The sequence below is a fragment of the Lutra lutra genome, chromosome 12, assembly GCF_902655055.1.
Source record: "Lutra lutra chromosome 12, mLutLut1.2, whole genome shotgun sequence".
Lineage (NCBI taxonomy): Eukaryota > Metazoa > Chordata > Mammalia > Carnivora > Mustelidae > Lutra > Lutra lutra.
In genome coordinates, this window is record NC_062289.1 from 20,891,302 (window position 1) to 20,918,222 (window position 26,921).

Consider the following 26,921-nt stretch of genomic DNA (forward strand, 5'->3'; position numbering starts at 1 on the left):
AAAATCACCATGAAGATCTTAGAGTCACTCTATGTACATGTCATGACTGCCAACCCTGAATTGAGGAGGTGACACATCAAAGCCAAGGGTTTAATCTGAAGAGAAAGGAAAGAAAAAATTAAGGAGCATAAAAATTAAGGAGAGGAGCCACAACATGAATGAGTTTCACAGAATATACAGTTGAGCAAAAGAAGTCAGGTACCAAAAAGCACATATAGTATGATTCCATTTACATAAAGTCCAAAAACAGGCACAAATAATTTTGCCATACTGGGGGCAATGAGAGAACCTGATACCACCAGAGCACTTGCTTGAGCTGCTATTTGGATGGGTATGCTCAGTTTGCAGAAATCCATCAAGCTGTAAATTTAGGATATGTACAGTTTTCTCCATGTATGCTATATTTAAAGAAGTTCAAAGTTAAAAACCTAAGGGGTAGCAGCTGAAAATATGGGCCGAAGTAGAATGTGACTGATTAGAAAAGTATTCCATCCAAAAGCAAATACTTTATGGGGAACATTCAAGATAACTCATCGGAAGAAAGCTTAAGACTTATGCTCCAGTCCTTGATCAAGTCAGAACATTTAAAAAAACAAAACAAAACCACTAAACTCATACCTTTCCCTTTTGTGTATTCCTGCTTCTCTCTGTCCTGTAGCTGTCTGTATGTTAAGAATTTTTTCCCTTACCCAGGCCAAGTGGGGGCTCTTGTACTATAAACCTGTAAACCCATCTCCAAAGGCTTACTTTACAAAATAGGAGAAGGTATATTTGAAAGGACAATTCCTGACTAACAGGAATTTTTCTTCCCAACTTTCACTATCCATAACTATCTATGAACAGAGACAAATCATCTCCAGGAACAATATCATCCGAACAGTGCTAATACTCAGTAATATAAATAATTGTTCTATTTTTCACTTAATTTATTCCTTATGGTACTAACACCTACAGTACACTGCATCCTTAATATCAAAACAAAAACAAATTTAAAATCCTGCCTCCTGGGGTGCTTGGGTGGCTGAGTCAGTTGAGCAACTGCCTCCGGCTCAGATAATGATCTTGGGGTCCTAGGATTGTGCCCCATTCTGGTCCCTGATGAGGGGGGGAGTCTGATTCTCTTGTTCCCGCTAATAAATAAGTAAAATCTTTAAAAATAAATAAATAAGGGGCGCCTGGGTGGCTCAGTGGGTTTAAGCCTCTGCCTTTGGCTCAGGTCATGATCCCAGGGTCCTGGGATCGAGCCCCGCATCAGGCTCTCTGCTCAGCATGGAGCCTGCTTCCTCCTCTCTCTCCCTGCTTCTCTGCCTACTTGTGATCTCTGTCTGTCAAATAAATAAATAAAATATTTTTAAATAAATAAATAAATAAAAATAAAACTCAGGCTTTTGGCTGCTCAATTTCCTAAAAAGAGAGCCAAAAACAAAACAAAAAACAATGATGGTTACTAATTACTTTCCAAATTTTTTCGGGTGATAATTTAAAATTTTTGAATCTTTTCATTGTCCTGATATCCAAAGTGGGCTTTTAGATGTGTGCTAGTGCCTTGCCTGACACTGAGTGAGTCCAGGGCCCCCTCACTACTGCTGGATGGTACAATATCCCCGTTAGTCTGCAGGTCGCATCTTGCCTGCTCTCAGGGGGAGTTACTCCACCCTCTGAACTGAGGAAAACTCTGAAAGCAACAGGATAAAATAATAGTGATAGATATATTGCCAACAGGATGAAACTTGGCATTACTGAACCAAGACATCTGTTGAGGCCGCTTAGGGTTTCTTGTTAATATTTTTTTAAAAATAGATCAAAACAGTTTTATCTGGATGTTTAAACTTCAGAGACTAGAATGAAGCCGTAAACCCTCTCCCCACAGACAAAAAAAGTAGGGGAAAAGAAATTTTACGAAAGTTGTGACAAATCTGAGCAACAAAGGATTAAGACCCTGGAATGGGAATCACCAAAGGGGCTGTATGTTCCTTCTCCAGAAATATGACAGCTAAGATAGACTCAAATTCTCCACATCTTGGGTCTCTTGCATATCTTACCACAATGCTAACCACATGGTAGAGGCACAGTTTTTTTTAAAATAAGCAAGAATCTCATAAAAATGAACCTTGAGTAATATTTTAGGATTCCATCTATAGGAGGTACCTGAGAACAGACAAATTCATGGAGACAAATTTTTTTTTTTTCAGGTTTTAAAACTTTTTATTGCATATTAAAAAAATTGTGCATTCCAATAATTAAAATCATTTGAACAAAAAAATGGCACTCTGATTAAACTGCGTTTTACAGCCTGCAGGACACCTTGGACCAGCTTGATTTTTTACTCTACATTTCCCTGTCGTCCCACCCAGCTTCTTCCTTCACCAACATGCAAGTTCTTTTCCTTCCCTGCCAGCCAGACAGGCAGATGGGAGAGGCAGGTGCCTTCGTTGTCAGTAGTTCTCCATTCTTTGATGTGAAAAGGGGCAGCACAGTCATTTAAACTTGATCCAACCTCTTTGCATCTTACAAAGTTAAACAGCTAAAAGAAGTAAAATAAGAAGGCAATGCTTGTGGAATGTACAGTGCATATCGGCGGCGCCCGCCTCATTACGATTCGCCCGCTTGCTTCTCCTGTTCAATCGTTTCTTTTGAAGGCAGTGGATTTTTCTCTTGTGTTTCTGTCTTCTTCAATTTCGACTTATCGAATTTCTCAATCTCAGCCATATCGGGTTTGTCAGACATGGTTGCAGAGGAAGCGGAGCGAGGTGCACGAGCGAGGGAAGACCGGTCTGCTCAGTAGCCGCCGCCGAATCTCATGGAGACAAATTTACTAGAAGTTGGAAGAAGAGATGAATGGAGAGTTAGTGTTTAAGGGGGACAGTTTCAGTTTGGGATGATGAACAAGTTCTGGAGATGGATGGTAATAATGGCTGCACAACCATTTGAATGTCCTTAATGTCACTGAATTGTACGCTTAAACATGGTTCAATGGTAAATTTCATATTTTGTATATTCTAGCACAACTTTTTAAATTTTTAGTAATAATTTAAAATGCACAAAAAGTTTAAAATAAAACAATAGCGGGGCGCCTGGGTGGCTCAGTGGGTTAGGCCTCTGCCTTCGGCTCAGGTCGTGATCTCAGGGTTCTGGGATCGAGCCCCGCATCGGGCTCTCTGCTCAGCAGGGAGCCTGCTTCCTCCTCTCTCTCTGCCTGCCTCTCTGCCTGCTATGTGATCTGTCAAATACATAAATAAAATCTTCAAAAAAAATAAATAAATAAAACAATAGCATTGAGTATTTGGCTACATAAGGATAGTGACCTGTGATCTCAGGAGGCTCTGACCTCTTTATGGAAGTAGCTAGAACCTGGGCATCTGGTATGTGGAAGCCCCACAAAGGAGAAATGCTGGCATCAGGGGCTGTCTATCCATAGGTGACAGAAGCCATCTCTCCCATTTGAAGATGGTGTGTTTTCTAGTATCTAGTTCTGCTTCACGTATAGGAATCTTTCATACATCTGAAGACAGTAACCAAAAATACACTACACAGGACAGGGGGTGGGGGTGGGACTCAAAAGTTCTGGACTTTGTTGCAGGTTCTGGCTACAGTACCCTTCTCAGGACTTAGTTTCCATTTCCACAAACTAAAGTGATGAGACCAAATGACACACGGCCTCTGCCAGCTCTGTGATTTCATGGTTCTAAGTTATCCTTTAGCTTCTCTTTCTCAGACAGTTCCAGGTAAGTTCAATTGTAAGGGCCTATTTAGCCAGAGCAATGCCATCTGGTTCAACAGTGATTTTGTTGTTTATGCAGTAAAACTTAATCTGACCCTGCCCCCCCTCAGGGAACTTACTTAAAAGCAAGTCCAGGAAACCAGTCCCAGGTAACAAAGCCCAAATACAAGGGTAGGTCAGGCCAGGTGGAGACATCCAGTCAGTGGGGGCGCATACTGTCTCCTAGCTACCAAGGAGTATTGGCCTTGCCCTTTGGGTGCCTTTGGGGGGCCAATTCTGACCAAGGTGATAGGCTAGTTCAAATATCTACTATAGGGTAAATTGTAATTCAATTGATTTAATTGGTCACCTATGTGTGACCTAGCATGACTGTGCAGCTTTCTCTGTGTGTTACAAGCTCATTGGCCACCTGTGCGTGACCAGGCCCAACCACGTGGCCTTTGCCCTTAAAACCTAGCCTGTAAGGCAGAGAGAGATCGCCTCTTTGTAAGGGGCGGCCCTGGCCGGTCGATTTGATTCTCGATGCTTGGCACAAAATAAAGCTTTGCTTGACCTTCACTTTGTATCAGTCTCGCTCCTTTGATTACGGACCCAACACCATGAAGAAAACAGGTTCCCATCTCATTAGTCGTCACTGTTCTGCTCTGAACTTTCAAGGGTCTTCTTTTCAAAGGAACAGTGATCCAAAATGAAAACACGCCAGGTTCATAAAGCCAATGTGAGTGCTGACTGTGGAGGAGACACCACTTGTGACTTCTAATCATAGCACAAAATCACTGTGGCTTTTTTGGGAGGCTTTCTTTCTTTTTTAGTTTTTTAATTGCAGTATAGTTAACATAGAGTGTTATATTAGCTTCAGGTGTACAATACAGTGATTCAACACTTCCATAAACCCATGGGCTTACAACAACAAGTGCACTTTTAATCCCCATCACCTATTTACTTTTTTACACCATACACAAAAACACATTCGAAATGGATTAAAGACCTAAATATGAGACCTGAAACCATAAAAATTGTAGAAGAGAGCACAGGTAGTAATGTCTCCAACATCAGATGTAGCAACATATAGTATTTCTAGACAGGTCTCCTGAGGCAAGGGAAATAAAAGCAACAATAAACTATCGGGACTACATCAAAATAAAATGCGTCTGCAACAGCAAAGGAAACAATCAACAAAACCAAAAGGCAACCTACTGAATGGGAGGGGATATTTGTAAATGGCATATTCAATAAAGGGTTAGTATCCAAAATATATAAAGATTTTTTTTTATTTCTTAAAAGATGTAATTTATTTATTTGACAGAAAGAGGGACACACACAGCGAGAGAGGGAACACAAGCAGGGGGAGGAGCAGAGAGAGAAGCAGGCTCCCTGCAGAGCAGAGAGCCCTGCGCTGGGCTCAGTCCCAGGACCCTGGGATCATGATCTGAGCCCAAGGCAGACACTTAACGACTGAGCCACCCAGGTGCCCCATAAAGATCTTTTTTAGTTTTTTAAAGCAATAATATACTGATGAATCATTTTCGAACATTAAGAAAATACAGTCATTGGGAATCAAGTTGTATATTAACATTTTTTAACTATTTTCTTTTTCCTTAATCAGCCAGGTGATAAAAAGCAGCCTGATTGCTTTTCAATAGGGAAGGATGAGAGTATGAACAAAGACACTTTTTATAACCACCTCCACGATTTAGAAGCAATAAGGAACATTCAGGGCTGTTTACCTAACCTGTAGGTCCTCTATTCAAATTAATTCATTCCATTCAGTTATTCAAAGTGCTGTTAAAAAGAAAAGCTCTTTTTAAAGATTTCTTAAAACAGTTAAGAACAACTGACAGCACTTCAAATGAATTAACTCTCTGTATTATAGACTGTGTATATAAAATGGTTAAGGTGGGTTCAGGTTAAAGAAGTTTTCAGATGTCTGGGTTTTGCTTGAATGATGCCAAATGATCAGTCTAATTGAGCAGTTCACTCTTTAATCTATTGATTTGGTAATTAATAAAGTTGATATAACAAAAAGCTTAAAAGCACTTGAATGTAAGTGGACTAAGTCACCTTAGAGAATAAAATGGTATGAAAACTAGAAATCAGCATCTCAAGGAGGGATAAAGGACTGAAATTAGACCAACAAAGTAGAAGTTAAAAATACATCCCCCCTGGGGTGCCTGGGTGGCTCAGCGGGTTGAGCCGCTGCCTTCGGCTTGGGTCATGATCTCAGGGTTCTGGGATCTAGCCCCGCATCGGGCTCTCTGCTCAGTGGGGAAACTGCTTCTTCCTCTCTCTCTGCCTGCCTCTCTGCCTACTTGTGATCTCTCTCTGTCAAATGAATAAATAAAAAATCTTAAAAAAAAAAAAAACATCCCCCCATAAAATAACATACTGACAATATTCCAATTGAATTGGCTTCATTACATTGTTTTTATTTTTAAGATTTTTCTTTTTTAAATACATAGTGGATTGGATTCCTAAGTCATACTTCAAAGATCCATACAGGGAAACCAATAATGCTTCAAATACATAAGACCTTAAGAACAGATTTCCTTCAAAATTACAATGGCAAAATAATATACAAAGATGTGTAAAATCTTTATTAAGTAAAACCTAATACAGTACTTCCTGGTATAAGAGAATGGATTATGAACTAGTTTATAGTATACAAAATAGTTCCTAAAGTAAAACAAAACTTATAGATAAAATCTGTCTACACACATTGCTATTTTCCTTTTATGACTATTTCCCCTCTATCTGGACAGCCTCTTTCCATATACCTATTTCCTTGTGCTGTTCCATGCATCTTCTCAACTATGTTCCTATTCCTGGACAGTGACTCATTCCCTATAAAGTCTCTTCAAAACAATACTGCCACCACAAAACTCCCATCGCTACCAAGTTCTGATCTTGCCTGCCTCTCCCAGAAAAAGGCAATAGGGAAATACACAATAGCTCCAAGTGGTAACAGGCCTTCTGTTGTCTGATTAGGTACATTATGTAGACGGCTACTTCCTCATGCTAGAAGTGAGCTATTCCTGATTTTCACTGAGTTCGGTACTTGTAGTCAACAGAACTAGCACTCCAGACAGGAAGATACAGAAATAAAAACAAAGACAGAGAAAGAAGGGAACATATAGATCTTTTCAGCCTGGGAACAAACATCCTAAGACATCTAAAAGTTCCATTAGGTATCCAGAGAGTATCTGAAGTGGGGGGCGGTGGTCAAAAGCATTAAAACTTAGCTACACTGACTTGAGAATTTTATATAGGACTAACGCCAGTTAGTCTACAGTCTATACAGTTAGTTTAACTGGCGTTAGTCCTGTATACACCAGAACTAACAGTGGTACCCAAGTACAATGCAGGGGTACCAAATACCTGTTAAGGGGTGCCTGGGTAGCTCTGCCTTCAGTTCAGGTCATGGTCTCAGGGTCCTGGGATCAAGCCCCGCATGGGGCTCTCTGCTCAGCGGGGAGCCCGCTTCCTCCTCTCTCCCTGCCCGTCTCTCTGACTACTTGTAATCTCTATCAAATAAATAAATAAAATATTAAAAACAAAAATAAAAACAAACACCTGTTAAAATAAATTGTAAACAAAACACAGCACAGATTAAATCTGAACAAGTTCTTTTCTACTTAAGACAATGACCCTCAACTTGGAGAACACCAGTCCCTACCAGCTTCCAATGTGGGCAAGAGGTTCTTGAATCCACATACATAGCCAGCATTGCCAAAGGACTAAATAAAACATATACTTCCCAAATATAGGGCTGACTACTCCTCAAATGTAAATAGTTGCTGATGTGATTGATGAAATCCAATATATTCAAAGAAAGTATTGAATTTATAATTAGTTCATCACTGGATATTTTATTTTCTCAGCTAATATACAGAAAATATACAACCGGTCAAATGAGTGAGTCCTCGAAAAGTTTGCCATCGTAAAAAGTTACTTCATACAACAAAAGGGTTAGGAATCACCAGCCTCGGGTTCTATACTGAACTCTCCAGACGAGGTTTGAGGTACCCAATTCCAGCACCTCATACACAGGCTGAATTCCTTTCACGGTGATGAATGACAAAAATACATGCATGGTAGTAAGATTTGCTGATAGGGATAAAAAAATGACTTTTCACTTAGAGTAATAACATTTAAAGTAACAAGAGGAAAACAAATAAATATATACACATACACTAAAACCCATACAAAAATATATGAATTTAATATATTGGGTCTCCTCCATAGATCTATTAATCTATACAGAGGAGACTGAAATGCTCCCTTAGCATACACTGCCTAGCATCACTGTCAGCTAAATGAGCTCACAGGGCTGTTTTGCACCTGCTTTCCCACTTCTGCTCTGTAAAGAGCTTCAGGTTCATTAGCAAAGTGGTCCTTCTTTAAAAATAATAAGAACAAATGAGGAAGGAAGAATAAGTATGAACTCATTGGCAAATCTACGGCAGGTTGACTGCCTGGTCCTCCTTGAATTTGGGGATCTTCTTGAATTCACTTTGCTTCTTGAAGAAAAGTTGGGCCAGGATGTGGTCTGCTGTGGCCTGGAGATAATCGTCCATGTCAAGAGTTTGCAACTGGTAGTGGAAACCAAAACAGGATATTTCAGCACCAAAGTACTTAGATTCCTACAAAGATCTTACAGCCATCACAGCACTTGCAAGCCAGCGGGGTACCTGACTGTATAACTTTATGGCCACCATGAATTCCTGTGAATGGACACCTTGTAAGCCTGTCTTCCTTTGCCACAAGAAGCTCAACTTTTCAATTCTGAGAATAAGGAAAGTCCAATTGATGGCTAGAGGTGTTGAGGCATTGGAAACCTTCTTTGGACGGGATGTCTATCTTACTGAAAGGGAGTATCCCTAATCAAAGGATTGATAAGGGAAGACCCTCTGTCTTCCCCATGAGCAGGGACTAGAAACAAAAGGGCTTCTCAGGGCTCCATGCCTAGCAGCACACAACAGAGGCAAACCCTACTGCCAAATAATGGGTCCTGCTACTCCACAGCCAGACACAGCCCACCTCCTCTGGGTTGATAATGTCTGCCTATCTGGCCTGGCTGTCCAGTGGGTTGGGTCTGCCCATCTGTCCTTGTTCCCTCTATCAAGCTCTTTCCTTTCTGACGCTAACTCTCTTAGTCAGCCTCTCTCAATTTGGCCCTCTGGAATTGTCTCGCTGTGTGTTTCTGTCTCTCTCTGTGTGTGTCTGTGTGTGTGTGTTTTTCTCAGTTGGTTCGGAACTTGGGGGATTAGGAGAAAATGTGATATACACAATCCCTTTATCACCAGATGAGATTATTTGGTTCTCCTCCTCTTCACATATGTTCTGCCGCTCATTCATTTATTCATTCAGCTCACGTTTACTGAGGGCCTCCTGTGGTCCAGATACCTTGCTTAGCAGGATATTTTGCCATCAGAGACACTCAGCAATCTCTCTAGGACTGTCTTATACTCACCTGGTCTCCGGTGCTGAAGGCAAGAAGGAAAAGCAAATCCTCATCGCATGTGCTCTTAATGTAATGTTGGGTTCCCATGGGGAAAAATACCACATCTCCAATGTGAACATCAAACTCCACGATACCCTGTGTATTAATAATTCCCACCTAAAGAGGGGGGAAAAACTGTGTTGAAGTTAAGCAAATAAAATCAAATAATCATTAAGGAGAAGTATTAATAATGAAGAATAAATGAATAAAAACATATAGTTATAAGTTCTTAGGGAGGGTAAATAGGAGAAAATAGAGGCCATCTTTTACATAAAATCTCCTGTTTCTGAGATGTAGCCCCCCAGAAGTCAAAAGACACTCTATTTAAGTAGATGTTCCTCAAAACGCATTAGTGAATTCAACACTGTGGAACATTGTGCAATAAGAGCATCGATCACTATGTTCTAATGAAGGATTATAAATTCCCTAATCAAGCAGAAGGCTCACATCTCACTGTTTTTCTGCCCTCGTGCCCTCCTCCTGACTTGCTCAGGAAAATTCAGCCTTCCAGGACAGCAGCACCCTAATAGCTCCCCTTAAAAGGATCAGAAACGAAATGTGCACACAAATGCATGCCTGTGAGCACACAAGCACACCAAAAATAAAATCTTATCCTTGAAACAGAATTTGGGAGCAATTACAATGCCCTTTTCCAATGTATCCAAGCCTTCACCTATAAAAACAAAAAACTTTTGCTAAGGAAGACCTAGCAAGTGCAATTCAGTCTGGTTTGGTTCTTTCCGTCAGGATAGAGACAGGAACAAGCTAGAAGTCCACTTAGACCTGGGTAGGCCATCGCTGATTTCCCCAGAGAGGCCTGTGATCATCCAGAAGAACTACGATCAAGTCACTACCATAACGTGTTATTCAGTTTGGCTTTTCTCATGATAACCATGTAACTGACCATCCAAACCAAGACTCTCTGAAGCGTCACCAGTTTCACCCAGACAAGTGTACATCAGGAGGATCCTGCATAAACAAAGTACGTGGCCACCCTACTGACACTCTTCACCTCCCCAGCCATGCCCACTCACGTCACACTGAGAGGATATCAGTGATGTCACAGTCCCCAAAGAGCAGCACACTAAACCTTGTATTCCCTAAAAATGCGAAACTCTGAAAATGTAAAATGTTTCAAACCCTTCACCCTACGTGATAACTTCTTTCTCATTTCTGACATGGGCTGAGCCTCTTCTCTTGCTAATATCAAAGTTAGAAGCTATCCGGCATGGCCTGCATGGTATTTTCTATGGAAACTGTCTAGAAAGCCATTAGCACCAAGTCTTTCAATGTTACCAACAACTGAACCAAGACAAAGAAAAACCTCCTGTTTGCTTCTTTCTGCATTAAAAAGGAAAGTTCAAGAAGCTGTTCGTGGAGAAATTACCTTTGCACATCCACTTATTACATATCCCATTTCATTTGCATTCAAATGAAAATGCGGCTGTCGTAATCCGTTGTTATAAATTCTGAGTGTACACAAAGTGAGAGCATTCTGATGCTTGAAAAAGGAAAAGACATATAAATCCGGTTATTTAGCAAACATCCCACTCAGCAACTTAACCATTCAGATCATCCTAATTACAGCTTCTCTTTCTGCAGCCCTCACTGAGAACATACAATTTTTTTTTAATCCCTTGTATTTATTACATCTTTTGTTCCTTAAAACAACCTTGTAAGGTTGGTAGTGTTAATCCCTCCTTTTTTGCAGGTGAGGAATTTGAAATATACATTGGCTAAGTCATTTACTTAGGGTTGGACAGTGGTGGACCTGGGATTTCAATCAGGGGATTTGACGGCCCAGTTGAACTCGTCGTCATTATGCAATGCAGCCAGTTGAGTTGTTATTTTTTTTTAAGATTTTATTTATTTATTTGACAGACAGAGATCACACGTAGGCAGAGAGGCAGGCAGAGAGAGAGAGAGGAGGAGGAAACAGGCTCCCCATAGAGCAGAGAGCCTGATGTGGGGCTCCATCCCAGAACCCTGGGATCATGACCTGAGCCAAAGGCAGAGGCTTCAACCCACTGAGCCACCCAGGTACCCCCAGTTGAGCATTTAAAAACAAATGAAAGAGAAATCTCACAAGCATCCAGTCTTTTCATTAATGTAACTATCCAGACCAGGAAGTTAGGCTCCCAAATTCACACTACGGTCTCAATGAATAGTTTCCATTAATCAAATCTAGTAATGTTTGACTAGATTTTTCCTTTGCCTTTCTTCCAAAAGAAGGCTGAATCTAATCTAAATCTCATATTTCCATCCATCTTAGTGATCATCAAAATTTTTTTTCTTGGGGCACCTGGGTGGCTCTGTTGGTTAAGCATCTGTCTTCAGCTCAGGTAACGATCCTGGGGTCCTGGGGTTGAGCCCCAAGTTGTTCTCCTTGTTCAGCAGGGAGTCTGTTTCTCCCTCTCCCTTTGCCCCTCCCCTTCTCTCCCCACCGCCAGCCTCTACCAAGCTCTCTTGCTCTCTCTTTCTCGGACAAATAAGTAGAATCTATTAAAAAAAAAAAAATTTTTTTTTTCTCAATTACCTGATTCAGGAATTCACCAAAAATTTTTTCACGATTGTTTAGTTCGCTTCCATTTTTCCAGTATTGTGCCAGTTGTATTACTCCTCCTGGAAATTGATATTCTTTTGAACCTGAGTCAGAGGAAGTTTAAAAAACGAGACAAAAGTAAGGTATCCACAAAGTGGATGAAAGGAATCAAAAGGTACAAACTTCTAGTTATAAAATAAGTAAGTCACAGGGATGTAATGTACAGTATCCAACTATAAATAATAATACTGTACTGCATATTTGAAAGTTGCTAAGATCTAAAATTTCTCATTACAGGGGCACCTGGGTGATTCAGTCATTAAGTCTTCGGCTCAGGTCATGATCCCAATGATCTCAGTCCTGGGATTGAGCCCCACATAGGGTTCCCTGCTCGGCGGGAAGTCTGCTTCTCCCTCTCCCACTCCCCCTGCTTGTGTTCCCTCTCTCGCTATGTCTTTCTCTGTCAAATAAATAAATAAAATTGTTTAAAAAAAAATTCTCATTACAAGAAAAAAAGATTCTACGTATAGTAACTTCAATAAAATAATTAAAAAATAAATACAAAACCTAATTTAAAAATTTAAAACTTAATTTAAAATCTCCTATTTGAGGGGCGCCTGGGTGGCTCAGTGGGTTAAGCCGCTGCCTTCGGCTCAGGTCATGATCTCAGGGTCCTGGGATCGAGCCCCGCATAGGGCTCTCTGCTTGGCAGGGAGCCTGCTTCCTCCTCTCTCTCTGCCTGCCTCTCTGCCTGCTTGTGATCTCTGTCTGTCAAATAAATAAATAAATAAAATCTTTAAAAAAAAAAAAATCTCCTATTTGAGGGGGGCCTGGGTGGCTCAGTGAGTTAAAGCCTCTGCCTTCGGCTCAGGGTCCTGGGATGGAGCCCCGCATCGGGCTCTCTGCTCAGCAGGGAGCCTGCTTCCCCCTCTCTTTCTCTGCCTGCCTCTTTGCCTACTTGTGATCTCTGTGTGTCAAATAAACAAACAAAATCTTTAAAAAATAAAAATAAAGTAAAATCTCCTATTTGAAATCCCTTAATTGCTCCTCTTTCCCATCAAAATGAAGTATAAACTCATCAGCATGGCTTCTGAAACCTGCATTCTTAAACCCTCTTCTCTCATCAGCCTCTTCTCCTGAGGCACCTCCAGTCTCAACACACACCCCTCACACTTTGAAATCTTCTACTACATTCTCTTTTGCTTCCATTCTTTTTCTCTCATTTCCTATTCTTTAAAGAAACGTGTTTTTTCAAACTCCTCTTTACTTTACCTACTATTAAAAAAAAAAAACCCAGATTACATCTCAATCCAACACCTATATAATCACATATATCAACACTTAACTAGAAAGATTTTGCTAAATAATATACTATACCTTTAAGGTCATAAAAATATCTCCACACAAGACTCTCTGGAGACTGAACATAACTAGGATTTATAACCAGTTCTGCCAAGTTGGGGGGAAGATTGACACCCTGGTCCTCTTTCTGCTTCTGGAACGTTCTAATGAAATTAATTCCACCTTCAGGCTGAAACACATAAGAAATCATACACGGTATTTGTGAAACATTCCACAGATTTTAGTAATAGAAGGGTAGGTAGCTGAGGATAGGGCACCATTGTGGTTTTCAGTGGCCCAGTCAAAGAAACTGACCTCAGTCAACCTGAGGCTGTGATATTCATGAAAATCCTCCAAGTTTTCAATGCATGTTGGCTTTTAATGTGTTGATATTTTATAATCATTATAATCCTATAAAAATATACACTGGTTTTCATATTTACAAATATTCTCTTAATGACTCATTTTTTCCACTTCTCCTTATAACAGTCAATCAGGATCTGCTGTAAGGTCAATTTCAAAACTTCCCTAGATAGATTTCCAAATCTGTCACAGAATTTCTTCCACTTGCTACTTATGGCCATTACCAATTCTTCTGATCACCTGTTTGTATCGTTAGCATCTGCATCTGGTCCTCTCTCTCTACACCCAGCCCTATGAGCAGCCCCTCCATAATAATAGAAGTATTTAGAAAGACCAAAGCAGCTTTCCTTCAGGAAAACAATGGGCTTCTCTGCATTGAATTAGGAAAACACAATTACATCATCTGCAGCAAACTTCTCCCTGAATGAGTGTATATCTTTTCAGAGATCAAACTATAGTCATTTTTATTAACACTATCAAAACTTCTCTACCAATTCATTATAGTTTCCTGTAGAAGTCCTTCATAAAAGAAAGTAAAAACTAAGTCAATTTCAACACAAGTCGTGTATCTTTAATAGGAATACAAGTTATGTTCTTGAGTTCATAACCCAAATCTTACCCTACTAACTGCTACCCTAGAAACACAAATACTCATGCTTTCTTTGTGCCTATGTAATGCAAACCCTCAAAGAAGGATTTGTGTTCAGTAGTGGTACAGACCTTAAGTGACCTGGAAGCAATATCTTCAGGTACAGAAAAAAATACATCATCAATATCCAGTGTCTGAAGTTCATCATGTGTGGAAAAGAAGAGTAATAAAAAGCAGTCTTCGTTCCCCACATTCTTGATCCAGTGTAGAGTATTTTTAGGGAAGAAGATCACTTGGCCAGCTGTAACATTGTATGTAGTAACTACACCACCATCATCAACCACCCCAATCCATGCTGTCCCCTGAAACATAACAGAAAACACATACAACGTCACTTTAGAGCAATGTTTCTCAAATCTTTTTCATTACACCTTTTTTTCTCAATTTTTAAAAATATATTTTTTAAAGATTTTCTTTATTTATTTGAGAGAGAGAGTGAGAGAGAACATGAGATGGAAGAAGGTCAGAAGGAGAAGCAGACTCCCTGTGGAGTTGGGAGCCTGATGCGGGATTCGATCCCCAGACTCCAGGATCAGGACCTGAGCTGAAGGCAGTTGCTTAATCAACTGAGCCACCCAGGGGCCCTCATTACATCTCTTATAAGGTACCATTTGAGTATCCTATGAAATTTTGACACTACAGATGTGCTATTAATCTGGGTGTACCTTACATTCATCGTGCTTGTGCACTACATGCATATCTGACCTTTACACATAAAAAAAGTGAGGCGTTTTACCTTCTAAAGTTTTTGCCCCCCTCCCCAGGGGGCAATATCACTCTATTGAGAATTTAGAATTCTAAGCTCATGCTTCAGAGTTTGAAAAGACTACAAGCACATGTGTGCATGTTCACAGGTGGTCATGCTGACATGCACGTCCATGTATGTCCATGTTTCCGTGTGTACGCATACGGATGCACATTATTTCCTAGATAAAAAGTCTGCACACAATTTTAATAATAATACTAATAGTAATAACACAGTGCTTTTACTCTGTCTTAACTCAATCATCCCTTGTATCAACCCTATAAAGCAAGTACTATTATTATCCTCATTTTATAGAGAGAAACTGAATCTGTAAAGAATGTACAATTTTGGGGCGCCTGGGTGGCTCAGTGGGTTAAGCCGCTGCCTTCGGCTCGGGTCATGATCTCAGGGTCCTGGGATCGAGTCCCACATCGGGCTCTCTGCTCAGCGAGAAGCCTGCTTCCCTCTCTCTCTCTCTCTCTCTCTCTCTCTCTGCCTTCCTCTCCATCTACTTGTGATCTCTCTCTGTCAAATGAATGAATAGAATCTTTAAAAAAAAAAAAAAAAAAAGAATGTACAATTTTCCCAAGATTCCTCTGCTAGTCAATGGCAAAGCTGGGAACTGGACCTCCAGCAGTCTAGCTACAAAGTCTACACTTTTTTGAATTGTGTTAAGAACATTTAACATGAGACCAACCCTCTTAATTTTTAAGTGTTCAATACAGTACTGTTAAAGACAGACAAATTGCTGTTCAGAAGATCCCTAAAACTTAATTCTCTAGTCAAAATATCTAGAAATAGAGATAGAATGGTGCTTGCCAGAGGCCGGAGGGAAATCTATACTTGTAATGCATATTACACCATACTTTGATTCCACTTATACAAAATCCTTTTTCTCATTCTCTAATCATCTCTACAATATTATTCTGTAAAGTAAGTAGAAAAGGTAATATTATTTCTTCCATAGTTGGTCATTAGGGAAGCATCTACAAGAAGTCTTTTGTGGGGCATGTGCACTCTAATGTTTATAGCAGCAATGTCCACAATAGCCAAACTATGGAAAGAGCCTAGGTGTCCATCAACGATGAATGGATAAAGAAGATATGGTATACACACACACACACACACACACACACACACACACACACACAATGGATTTCTACGCAGCCATCAAAAAAGCCCCAAATCCTGCCATTTGCAACAATGTGGATGGAACTAGAGGGTATTACGCTAAATGAAATAAGTCAATCAGAGAGGGACTATTAATCATATGATCTCACTGATTTGAGGAATCTGAGAAACAAGACAGAGGATCATAGGGGAGGGGAGGGAAAAATGAAACAAGACAAAACTAGAGAGGGTGACAAATCTTAAGAGACTAGTGGTCTCAGGAAACAAACTGAGGGTTGCTGGAGTGGGGGGGGGAAGGATGGGGTGGAGGGGAAATGGACACTGGGGAGGGTACGTGCAATGGTGAGTGCTGTGAATTGGGTAAGACTGATGAATCACAGACCCATGCCCCTGAAACAAATAATACATTCTATGTTAATAAATAAATAAATACACTATCTCTGAGAAGGGCAAAAAAAAAAAAAAAAAGGAGTCTTTGTTGTATCTACACAGACGTGTACAACTCAGTTCCAGATGAGTATTAAAGAGACAGGAGAAAGGTGAACCTCTAAAGTGCTTTCTCCAAGTCCATGGTGGCGGTGTGTCTCTATTCATACCGGGTACCAACTACTCCAAACCCACAGCAGAGGCAGCCCCGTGGCCAATGGGCCATGCACAACAGGGCCATGCACACTGGTCACCCCAGCGGCCCCGAACCCGGTGGCCCCGCCTCCCTCAGGGCCACTCCTTTCATGGCTTTCATGAACACACTCCGAAACAAAAGCAACGTCCATGGGTGAGTATGCAGTAGAGAGACTTCCTTCACATCCTATTGACTGGCTCCTTACCATGTATGTGAGGGATCCTACAATTTTCTTGGGATCTAAACAATATTCTAGCTACATTTATTTCCTTTATAGTTGAACTTTTTTATATTTTTGTAAGTAAGATGTAATTGACTCACAACATCCGATTAGTTTCAGGTGTACGACACAAAGATTTGACACTCATATTACACTGTGAAACAATCACCACCAGTCTAGTTTTAACATCCATCATCCTCGCTAGAATTTTTTCTTCTGATGGGAACTTTTAAGATCTACTCTCTTACCAACTTTCAAATTTACAATTCAATATTATGAAATATAGTCACCATGATTTATTTATTTTATAACTGGAAGTTTATACCTCTTGACCACCTTCTAGCTCACATTTAGGAGATCACATTAGAAACTCTCTCTGGACTTTCCAGAACAGTTCTCCAGACTGAGCTGGATTCCAGGCCTGTTATCTACTGGAACATGCTCCAGACTAATTTCCCTACTTGAGGTCTGTTTTTAAGGGTCCCCTTCCACTTACATGCCTTTCCTTCCTCCTACTACTCTGCCACTACTCAGCCAGAGCCATGGAAACTAATCTTTTGGAGACTGTCCTCTTTTTTTTTTTTTTAAAGATTTTATTTATTTATTTGACAGACAGAGATCACAGGTAGGCAGAGAGGCAGGCAGAGAGGCAGGCAGAGAGAGGAAGGGAAGCAGGCTCCCTGCCGAGCAGAGAGCCCGATGCGGGGCTCGATCCCAGGACCCTGGGATCATGACCTGAGCTGAAGGCAGAGGCTTTAACCCACTGAGCTACCCAGGTGCCCCCCCTTTTTTTTTTAAGATTTATTTATTTATGGGGGGCGGACCAAGGGAGAGGGAGAGAGGGCCAAGCAGACTCTGCACTGAGCACAGAGCCTAATAGAGGGTTCCATCTCATCCCCTGAGCCAAAACCAAGGGTTGGACATTTAACTGACTGCACCACCCAGGTGCCCCAAGACAGTCCTCTTTTACATATTCTGTATATGTGGAAAAAGACAAAATGGCAGAAAACATGGACTTGTCCCAGGCCAACAACTACAGTTTGTCTTTAGAAAACTCAATCCTTCTGAGCCTCTGTTCTCTCATAAGAAATAAGAAATTTGGTCTCAGACAGATGAAACTCTAATCTCTCTTTCTGTTGTAAACTCTAAAACTGAATGAATTGCATAAGCAAGGGGTATTACTAACACCAACAGAAATATGTCACGTAACACTGGCTGATCTATTAATAGGATCACCAGGGTAAGACCAAAGTCTGAAAGTGCCGTGAGCAAGCACTTAGTCACTATCCCTCTCCCAGTATCTGGACTATAGAATGCAACAATTGATACTTTCTAGAATTAATGAATTATTTGAAATTCAAGTGAGAACGCTCATTTCACCTCTAGCTCTCTTTCACTTGACTCCTAGACAATTCTATAAAGTCTGAAGCACAAAAGTGCATCTAATTGGCCTGATCTTGGGGACTCCAGGCTGAACATCCGCAAACTGCTTTCTTCCTCAGAAGAAAACAGCTATCTCTTTGATCACTGCATCAGAGCTACAAGTTTTAGCTTTGGCTCAAAGGATGGAACAGTGATCTTATTTCAGCAATAGCAAATGAAAAATGATTTCATGCTGAAGAAAGAAGTTCAAAGTGACATCAAGAATAATTACAACACGGGGTGCCTGGGTGGTTCAGTGGGTTAAAGCCTCTGCTTTCGGCTTGGGTCGTGATTCCGGGGTCATGGGATCGAGCCCCGTATCGGGCTCTCTGCTCGGCGGGGAGCCTGCTTCCTCCTCTCTCTCTGCCTGCCTCTCTGCCTGCTTGTGATCACTGTCTGTCAAATAAATAAATAAAATCTTTAAAAAATAAAAAAAAAATTTAAAAAAAAAAAGAAGAATTACAACAAACAGATTAACGCTTCAGGCCACCGCTAACAAATCTAACTGAATACACAGCCAAAGCCTGGGTGTTGTCTGTCACTTAGCTAAGTAGGTTTGACAACAACTAAAATAATAGCTTGAGGACACACAGCATAAACACTGAGGCGCAGAACACAGGCAAACTGGTTATACCTGTACAAGGTAGCCATGTTCATTAGCATTGAAGTGCCAGTGAGGGGCCCGGAGACCGTTGCTTTTTATTTTCAGGGTCCCCAGAGTCATCTGTGATCTCTGACTGTTCAAGCTGCTACCAAAGGCCTCTTCTTCAATGCTGAGGTAGTCTTTGACATTGTTCCTATACCGGGCCCACTGGATTGCACCGCCAGGGAATTCAAACACCTGAAAAGTCAGACAAGCAACGGTCAACATGGAGGTCATCTGAGGAACAAGAGGCCACTGTGGCCTGCAGAATAAGAGGTAGGCAAAACAGAAAAGACAGTGGTGAGCGGATGAAGACTGGAGACCCAGAAGGGAAGAGGAAGAATAGGTCTGCAAGACTCTGTTAGGGTACGGAGTCGACCACCCCTCAACTAGACAGAGAACACTCTCAATAATGCAAGTCACACAGCGAGGTTTATCTCCAGCTTGCTGGGGTCCAAGTATCCGCCCAGCGCAGCAGGTTTCAACAAGGACCCCAAGCACTCAAAGCTAAGGGTTTGTATAGCATTTTCAAGGCACTTCTTCATGGCTACATACATCTCTTGCGTCCCACTTTGACAGTTTAACTTTGTTTAAACTTTTTGCCACCCCGGTGTCACCCTGGCGGTTAAGTGAGATTTAGGTTTAGAAGAATTTTAACCTTAATTATGTTTCCTTCTGCCTCAGCCTCCTACTGTTTTATGAGGGGGAGGGCAACCTTTGGCCTCGAGCTACTGAGCCATTTGTCTCTGGAAATTGGGCCATTGAAAAGATAGCCTTTTTTGTTGTAAATCACTAGGACATTTGCAAACCAAGGGAGACTCGGGTCTAGCAGGATTATGATCTCTGCAAGTTAACTATCTGTTTTTCTTCAACATTTGGTCCCTGTGGCGCCATCACCTAACCGCCCTGGTCAGCCTGTTAGGGACACTCAGTAAAATGGCTTCCGGGCCTTCAGGATGGCCATTCTTATGCTAATCCGCTCTTACAGTGCAAGGTGCCGGCTTTTGCTTTGCCAAGATGGCCTACTTATGTCAGGGCCAGACCCAAGGTGGGTACAGCCTTGTTTTTCCTGGCCTCCACAGCTGGAGCTGGTTTCTGGGACTTGTTTTTAAGTCCCCTGGGGGAAGGGGAGCAGGGACAGTAAAATAGGTCCTTACAACTCCACGAATGACAGACATGAAAAGAACACCTATCTTGACAAAAAAATAGAGAGCTCTGCATTTGTCTGTCTGCAGTCCTCCCCTCTGGGCTGACACAGAGCGATCAATGAAAGAAAAGCTCTTCCTGGGGCCAGTATCAAGCCAACACTTCTCTCCTCTATGGCTCACCTCCCTTCATCTAGATGGCCCACAGTCAGTTCCTTAACAAAGCTTAGTAAACAGGCAATGGGAGGTTTGTTTTGAAATCACTGTTAGAATAGATGATTCTTTTTGCTAAATGTGTGATTCATACCTTGGATTTAGGCAAATGATTAAGAAACTGGTATTTTGGATCAACAGCCTTTTGCACTATGGGAACTGTTGTTTGCAGAGGCCGGGCTTCCAGTCCTAGGTGGACTTGTGAATGTGGCTGAGAGTTGTGAACATAAACCAAGGAAAGTATCAGTACTCCTACTGCCGTGGTGACGGTACAGGCCAAGAGACACACCAGGAAAACGCTCATCAGTGACCACTGCCTCTTCTTCTCCTAGGAGAAATTTTGAAGCCATTATTCTCCACTCTTGATGCATTAAAAATATTGCCTCCTTTCTCACTTTGGCTTATATTTTCTTTTACTTAAAAAATGCACTTCTGGGATAAATATACTCAGTAAAATAATACATGTGTAAATATGAGTGTAAATAAATACAAATGTACACACACATACACATATCCCATCTACCTTGCCTGACACCCAAATAAATAAGAAAAACAATAAACATAGGAAAAGCTGACGCACAGAATAAATTATTAGAAAATTAAGTAGCCAGTTAAGTTTGTACGTAAAATGCATTCGAGTGCAGCCAATTAGCCCTTCACTGGAAAATTAAAGAGATAATAAAGACTAGATTTCAAGAATCTTTTAGTTCCAGAATATACATATGTAATCACATGAACACTCACTCTCCCTCCCTCCTTCACTTAAATAGCTTCATTAAACACCCCCTTCCACGTATTACCTGTCTGAGCTACTAACTCATCTACCAAGTCCAAGTCCAATATTTCTATGTACTGCTGTGTTACTATTTCCTCGTTATCACATTACAAATACATGCTACAAACAACAGTATTATTTCTGTGAGTTACAATCCACATTACTGAAAGCTACCAAAAGAATACACACCTTAACTTTTGGACCAATTTGCCGTCATTCCTCTGACCACAAAATGGCATTTATAAGTGCTAATGTCGTGGTTTCCTTTCCACTGCCCTCTGAATTCCTCTCTAAGCAGGCATAGCTTTGATTACTAATAACTCTAACACAGATGTTAGCATGTCAACATTCTTTTTTTTTTTTAAAGATTTTATTTATTTATTTGAGAGACAGAGATCACAAGTAGGCAGAGAGGCAGGCAGAGAGAGAGGAAAGGAAGCAGGCTCCCTGCTGGGCAGAGACCCCGATGCAGGGCTCGATTCCAGGACCCTGGGATCATGACCTGAGCCGAAGACAGAGGCTTTAACCCACTGAGCCACTCAGGCACCCCAGCAAGTCAACGTTCTTAAATGGTATGTTTTGTATAGAATAATCATTGATTAACATTCACAATTTAACATTGTATGAGGATATTATACTGAACAATAACCAATTCACTAATACCGTGAACAACAAATTCATGAAAAGTTGAACCATTACAAAGCTAATGGAGACGTGAGCTAGGAGTTGATAAGACGGAAAGCAAATCAAGAAATGCCCAGAGCAGGAGACGCTACGTTTCAAAAGAGGGTCACTTGAGGAAAGCTGGTCTAAAAAGGGATTCTTTCCTGACTCTGCATAAAGGTTTGGAGGGAGCTAATCTCAAGCTGTCAGTCTGCACCTTACCATTCTGGAGACAGTGTCCATCTTCCTCGTAGAAAAAGTATTATGAGCTGCATCTTCATGCATCTCAAAGGCTGAGTTGTCCATTTGCAACAGAAGCAGCCAATTCACTGAGAAAGAAAAAGGGGGAGATGTAGCTTTAGTCGATGGGGAGATCCCTGAGAGGTGAGGAATGATAACTCTCCAGTAAGGGACTACTAATATATAGCTGAAAGTTAAGGAAACAAAATAAGGAAGTTATAATCTCAGTTTAAAGGAAAAAAAAAAAAAACACACAGAAAAACCCCAGAAAGAATTGCCAAATTAGAGACCAATAAAATATTTCCGTTGGTCCTCATGTCTTTGCCTACTGATGACGCAAACACAGATAATGATAACTGACATTTCCTTCTCTCACGGTGCACCAGGCGCTGTACTAATCACCTACGTTACATGACTGAACTCTTACAGAGACTCTCTCAGGTACTCCCAGCCTTCCTATTTTGTGGACAAGGAAACTGAGACAAGGAAATGCAGTCACTGCCCTGCTGATATCAGCATCAGAGCAAAGCATCATCTCTCGGAAGATTTTTCACGACACTGGTTCTCTACAGTATCAGGGTGGGTGCTTTGTCTAGTACAACCTATTTTCACCCAAATTGGTCCTGCCTCTAAGACAATGGACTGATTTTCCCATGTGCTTTCTTGAATAATTTTGTTCCCTGAAAATTAAATCTTCATTCACAATTCACTTGTATCATATTTCCTGGTGACGAGGGGTGGCCCGAGTCACCTAAAAACCATTCCTATAATCCACAAAATGTTAACCATCCTTCTTTCCTTTCTATCTTATCTGTCTTCCTCCAGTGAATGTGGCTGAATGCCTACTGTGTTCCAGGCTGTTTGCCACTCCTGTGAAACAACACAAGGCCCCTGAATAGCCTCTAGTAGGAGAAATGGAAAGGAAAACACTACCAAAAACTGTGCTGTGTTCTGACAGAAGTATGCACAAGGCTCTGTGAGGATAGAGAAGACAGTGATCGTGTCTGAGATGGGGCTTCTCCAAAGTCAGAATTTTGAGCTGAGCCTTTGAGTCCCAACACGGCTTCACTAGGTAGGTCCAGTTAGTCCATTACATTCTAGTCCATATTTCTGGCTTGTCTCTAAGAAGCTCCAGAGCATGGGATAAAGATGTAGACGCTATCTGGGTTAGCCAGCTCAGGCTCTGACAAGGCTGCAGGTGGTCACTCTTTGAGGCGATGGACAGCTGACACTGGGGCCCTCCTATCACATCTCCTCAAATCTAAGATCCCCCAGTGCATCATACCAGTTAGCCTTTCCCCACCAAGACCTGGAACTGAAATGAATGGTACTGATTTTGAGGTCATAAAGTATTTCAAATAATTGTTTTTCTGTGGAGCCAGTAAGGTGATGTCATTGTGTTATCAGGTTGTTATATATCTTGTTATATATTTTATGTACCATAAAATACAATGTTTTTCCTGTTCAGTGTTCCCTGTGCATTTGTTAACCGGAATACATTCCACAACTTAACATCTCTGAAAATGGGATGTGTTTTACAAAGGGTGGTCTCTAAGACTAAAGGAAAGTTGCCAGTTTTCCTTCGTCTTATCAGCAAATGGTACTATATGGATCTTCAAAGCAAGTTTTACACAATTTTTTATTTTACTATTTTTCTTTCTCAGGAGTATGAAAACACAGTCCTCTATCACCAGCATTATCTAGGAGCTACATTTAGCATTTATTTAAATGGCAAGACAAGCAAATCATCAACCGAACTATATGAAAACTCACTTTAGCACTAAATCAAAGAACGCTGCAGCTGGATGAGGTCCTTTTCGTCTTTGCAGTTAAGAAAACAGAGGGCTGGGACCTGGGTGGTGCAGTTGCTTAAGCATCAGACTCTTGGTTTGGCCCAGGTCGTGATCTCAAGGTCATGATCTCAGGGTCTTAGGATTGAGCCCATGTTAGTCTCCACGTGGAGTCCGCTTGAGATTTTCTCTCCCTCTCCCTTTGCTCTTCCTGCTCATGCTCTCTTGCTCTCTAAAATAGATAAATTGGAAGAAAGAAAGAGAGAAAGGAGAAAGAAAGAAAGAGAGAGAGAGAGAGAGAGAAAGGAAACAGGGATCAGAGAGCCTAAGTATTTTTCCCAAAGTAACACAGTAAGTCACTGGCAGACCCAGAACAAATGTCCATCTCTCTCAATTTCAGCCAAAGATCTTCCTATTTCTTTTTGCTATAGGGGAACTTCGTGCCTTTGATATACATGTAAATAGCAAATTGAACCAAAACAGCTAAAAGGCGGTATATTATCAAAATCATTTTAAAATATATGAATGCAACTTTGTGGTGCAGCCTTCAGGAGTGGGGATGCTAGCCATTCACATAACCCTCAGAAGTGGGGTAGTTTCTACTAAACCAGAAATTCTTGGCAGACTGGGAAGTAAGTAGGCAGAACTGCTCATTGAAGTGGAGTCTACCACTAGTAGCCAAATCACCAAGCTGGTGCCAGACAGTTATTAAAAGGAAAAGACTGGTGACCCCATTTTTCAAACACCCCATTTTTGTAACATACCGAATCACACATCTAATAGTCATTTGCATTTATTTTTTTTTAAGATTTCATTTATTTATTTGAAGAGAGAGACATATCGAGAGAAGGAACACAAGCAGGAGGAGTGGGAGCGGGTGAAAGCAGCAGACTTCCCGCCAGGGGGAGAGTCCCATGTGGGGCTCGATCCCAGGACCCTGGGATCATGACCTGAGCCGAAGGCAGGCGCTTGATGTCTGAGCCACCCAGGCGCCCCTAATAATCATTTTTAAGTAAGAGCCATACTACTTGGGGTGCGTGGGTGGCTCAGGGGGTTAAGCCTCTGCCTTCAGCTTAAGTCATGATCTCAGGGGCCTGGGATCAAGACCTGCATTGGGCTCTCTGCTCAGCAGGGTGCCTGCTTCCCCCTCCCCCGCTGCCTGCCTCTCTGCCTACTTGTGATCTTTCTCTTTCTGTCAAATAAATAAATAAAATCTGTAAAAAAACAAACAAACAAACAAACAAACAACGAGCCATACTACTTACATGTTGTGGTCAAAGACAAACATGGATCAATGCCACACGATTGGGAGGAACAGTTAAAAAATGCAGGCAGGCCCAATACTTTTGTTGTGACTTCAAAATGTTTAAGCTACTGTGCTTCCAAACATAAGTACCTGAAAATATTTCCTAAGGTTCACTTATACTGTCAAATATAATAATTGCTCAATTGAAACATAATTAGGAGATACAAACATTTGTTATTCACCAGTGGGCAGGATTATCCCCCAAATATTTGACCACCTGTAGGGCACAGGCACTGAGCAGTTAGAAGAGAAGCAGTTAGCTGGTGTGGCCACCAGATAAATGTGTACTAGGTGAACCTCAGTCCTGCCAGTAGCTACAACCAGGGCACAAAGTTTATGGTTAAGAGTACAAATTCTGGAGACAGACCACCAAGGTTTGAATCCTAACTCTGCACTTACTAGCTGTTGTGACCTGGGGCAAACTGTCTAGCCTCAAGTTCTTCAGTTATACAATGGGACTAATAAAGTTGCCTTTATAAAAGTGTGAGAGGATAAACTAGTTAATATATGTAAAGCATTTAGCACAGTGTCTGCACACAGTAAATGCTTAATGTTCGCCTGATTCTTTTTTAATAAGTACAAGAAGACTTGCTATAATAGCTATATATTTTTTTTTAGATTTTTTTTTTTTTTAATTTGACAGATCACAAGTAGGCAGAGAGGCAGGCAGAGAGAGAGGAGGAGGAGGCAGGCTCCCCGCTGAGCAGAGAGCCCAAATGCGGGACTCGATCCCAGGACCCTGAGGTCATGACCTGAGCCGAAGGCAGAGGCTTTAACTACTGAGCCACCCAGGCGCCCCTATTTTATTTTTTAATACCTATATTTTAATATAGCATAAGGACACTTGAGCTCATAAACCCTCGGTGACCCTTTATAATAATTCAAAGTATCATGTCCTCACTTGTTACTTTGAATCATTTATAAATTGTCCTTATTTTAAAAATTGGGAAATTAGAGTAAAAAGACCTGCTTATAATAAGCTAATAGAATTTTAGCCAAGACCCATGTTTTCTTACTGCCATTCCAAGGAGTTTCCTATCTGGACCATATCTAAACACTACAAAGCTGAAGCAGTATAATCCTTCTCTTTTAACCCCTTTATCTTCTTCCAATCTACCACCCCACATTTAATATTATTTAAACCATGGTCACTTTAATCTCCAAAATGGGCAGTGCTGGGAAGAGGGTGGGAGTCCCTAATTTCTATCAGTAACCATCAGATATCTAACAAAAATCTATTTTTTAATGTAGGAAATAGAAATCATAATTGGGGGCGCCTGGGTGGCTCAGTGGGTTAGGCCGCTGCCTTTGGCTCGGGTCATGATCTCAGGGTCCTGGGATCGGGTCCCGCGTCGGGCTCTCTGCTCAGCGGGGAGCCTGCTTCCTCCTCTCTCTCTCTCTGCCTGCCTCTCTGTCTACTTGTGATCTCTGTCTGTCGAATAAATAAATAAAATCTTAAAAAAAAAAGAAATCATAATTGGAAGACCACAGTAGTCATTGCTGCAGGCAAGATCCCTTCAATGGGTGCTAAAATTACTGGTCCAAAGTTTAAGTTGAAAACAGAATATTTGTATACTCTTAAAGTATCGCTCCCAAATGACTGATAATTACACAAAAGGACAAATAGTGAGTTCCAAGTGAGGAATCCTGGAAAGCACCATCCTCGCCAAATGAATAAGGTTAGCATCATCTGTGATACTTACTGACATCATGTACCCTCTGATATGATGTACCAAGGACAGATTAACTCTGGTCTATGGTAGCCCTCCCAATAATGCACAACCCTCAGTCAAATCATGACAAAACATCAAACAAACCCAGACCGAGGGACATTTTACAAAATTACTGACGATAATTACTGACTCTTCAAAAGTGCCAAGGTCATAAAAG

General features: G+C 41.1%; 2 protein-coding genes across 3 annotated transcripts; both read right to left on the reverse strand.

Annotated features, from left to right (window-relative positions):
• LOC125081709 (uncharacterized) lies at positions 1–23,897 on the reverse strand. Of its 2 annotated transcripts, none has more exons than XM_047696441.1 (10): positions 23,709–23,897; positions 21,918–22,024; positions 20,352–20,585; positions 18,891–19,097; positions 14,188–14,418; positions 13,141–13,294; positions 11,758–11,867; positions 10,609–10,722; positions 9,192–9,338; positions 1–95 (listed from the first exon to the last, which is right to left on the reverse strand). In XM_047696441.1, coding segments are annotated over exons 1-10 (1,371 nt in total). In that variant the 5' UTR covers positions 23,710–23,897; the 3' UTR covers positions 1–29. The 2 variants fall into 2 exon arrangements, with proteins under 2 accessions (XP_047552397.1, XP_047552396.1); XM_047696440.1 differs by lacking the exon at positions 1–95 and adding an exon at positions 7,198–8,310 and having other exon boundaries at positions 23,709–23,893.
• On the reverse strand, positions 2,178–2,793 carry LOC125081712 (thymosin beta-4). The gene has a single exon (XM_047696449.1). It carries the CDS (start codon positions 2,725–2,727, stop codon positions 2,593–2,595), a length of 135 nt encoding a protein of 44 aa, XP_047552405.1. The 5' UTR covers positions 2,728–2,793; the 3' UTR covers positions 2,178–2,592.
• Positions 23,898–26,921: the final 3,024 nt, after the last annotated feature.

Coding starts and splice junctions, on each gene's coding strand:
- LOC125081712 (XM_047696449.1), bottom strand. CDS start 2,727: ATGTCTGACAAACCCGATATGGCTGAGATTGAGAAATTCGATAAGTCG.
- LOC125081709 (XM_047696440.1), bottom strand. Junction 19,098..20,351: donor ATCATTTGCCTAAATCCAAG/GTATGAATCACA, acceptor CTGACTTTTCAG/GTGTTTGAATTCCCTGGCGG. Junction 9,339..10,608: donor TAATAAGTGGATGTGCAAAG/GTAATTTCTCCA, acceptor CCCCCTCTTTAG/GTGGGAATTATTAATACACA.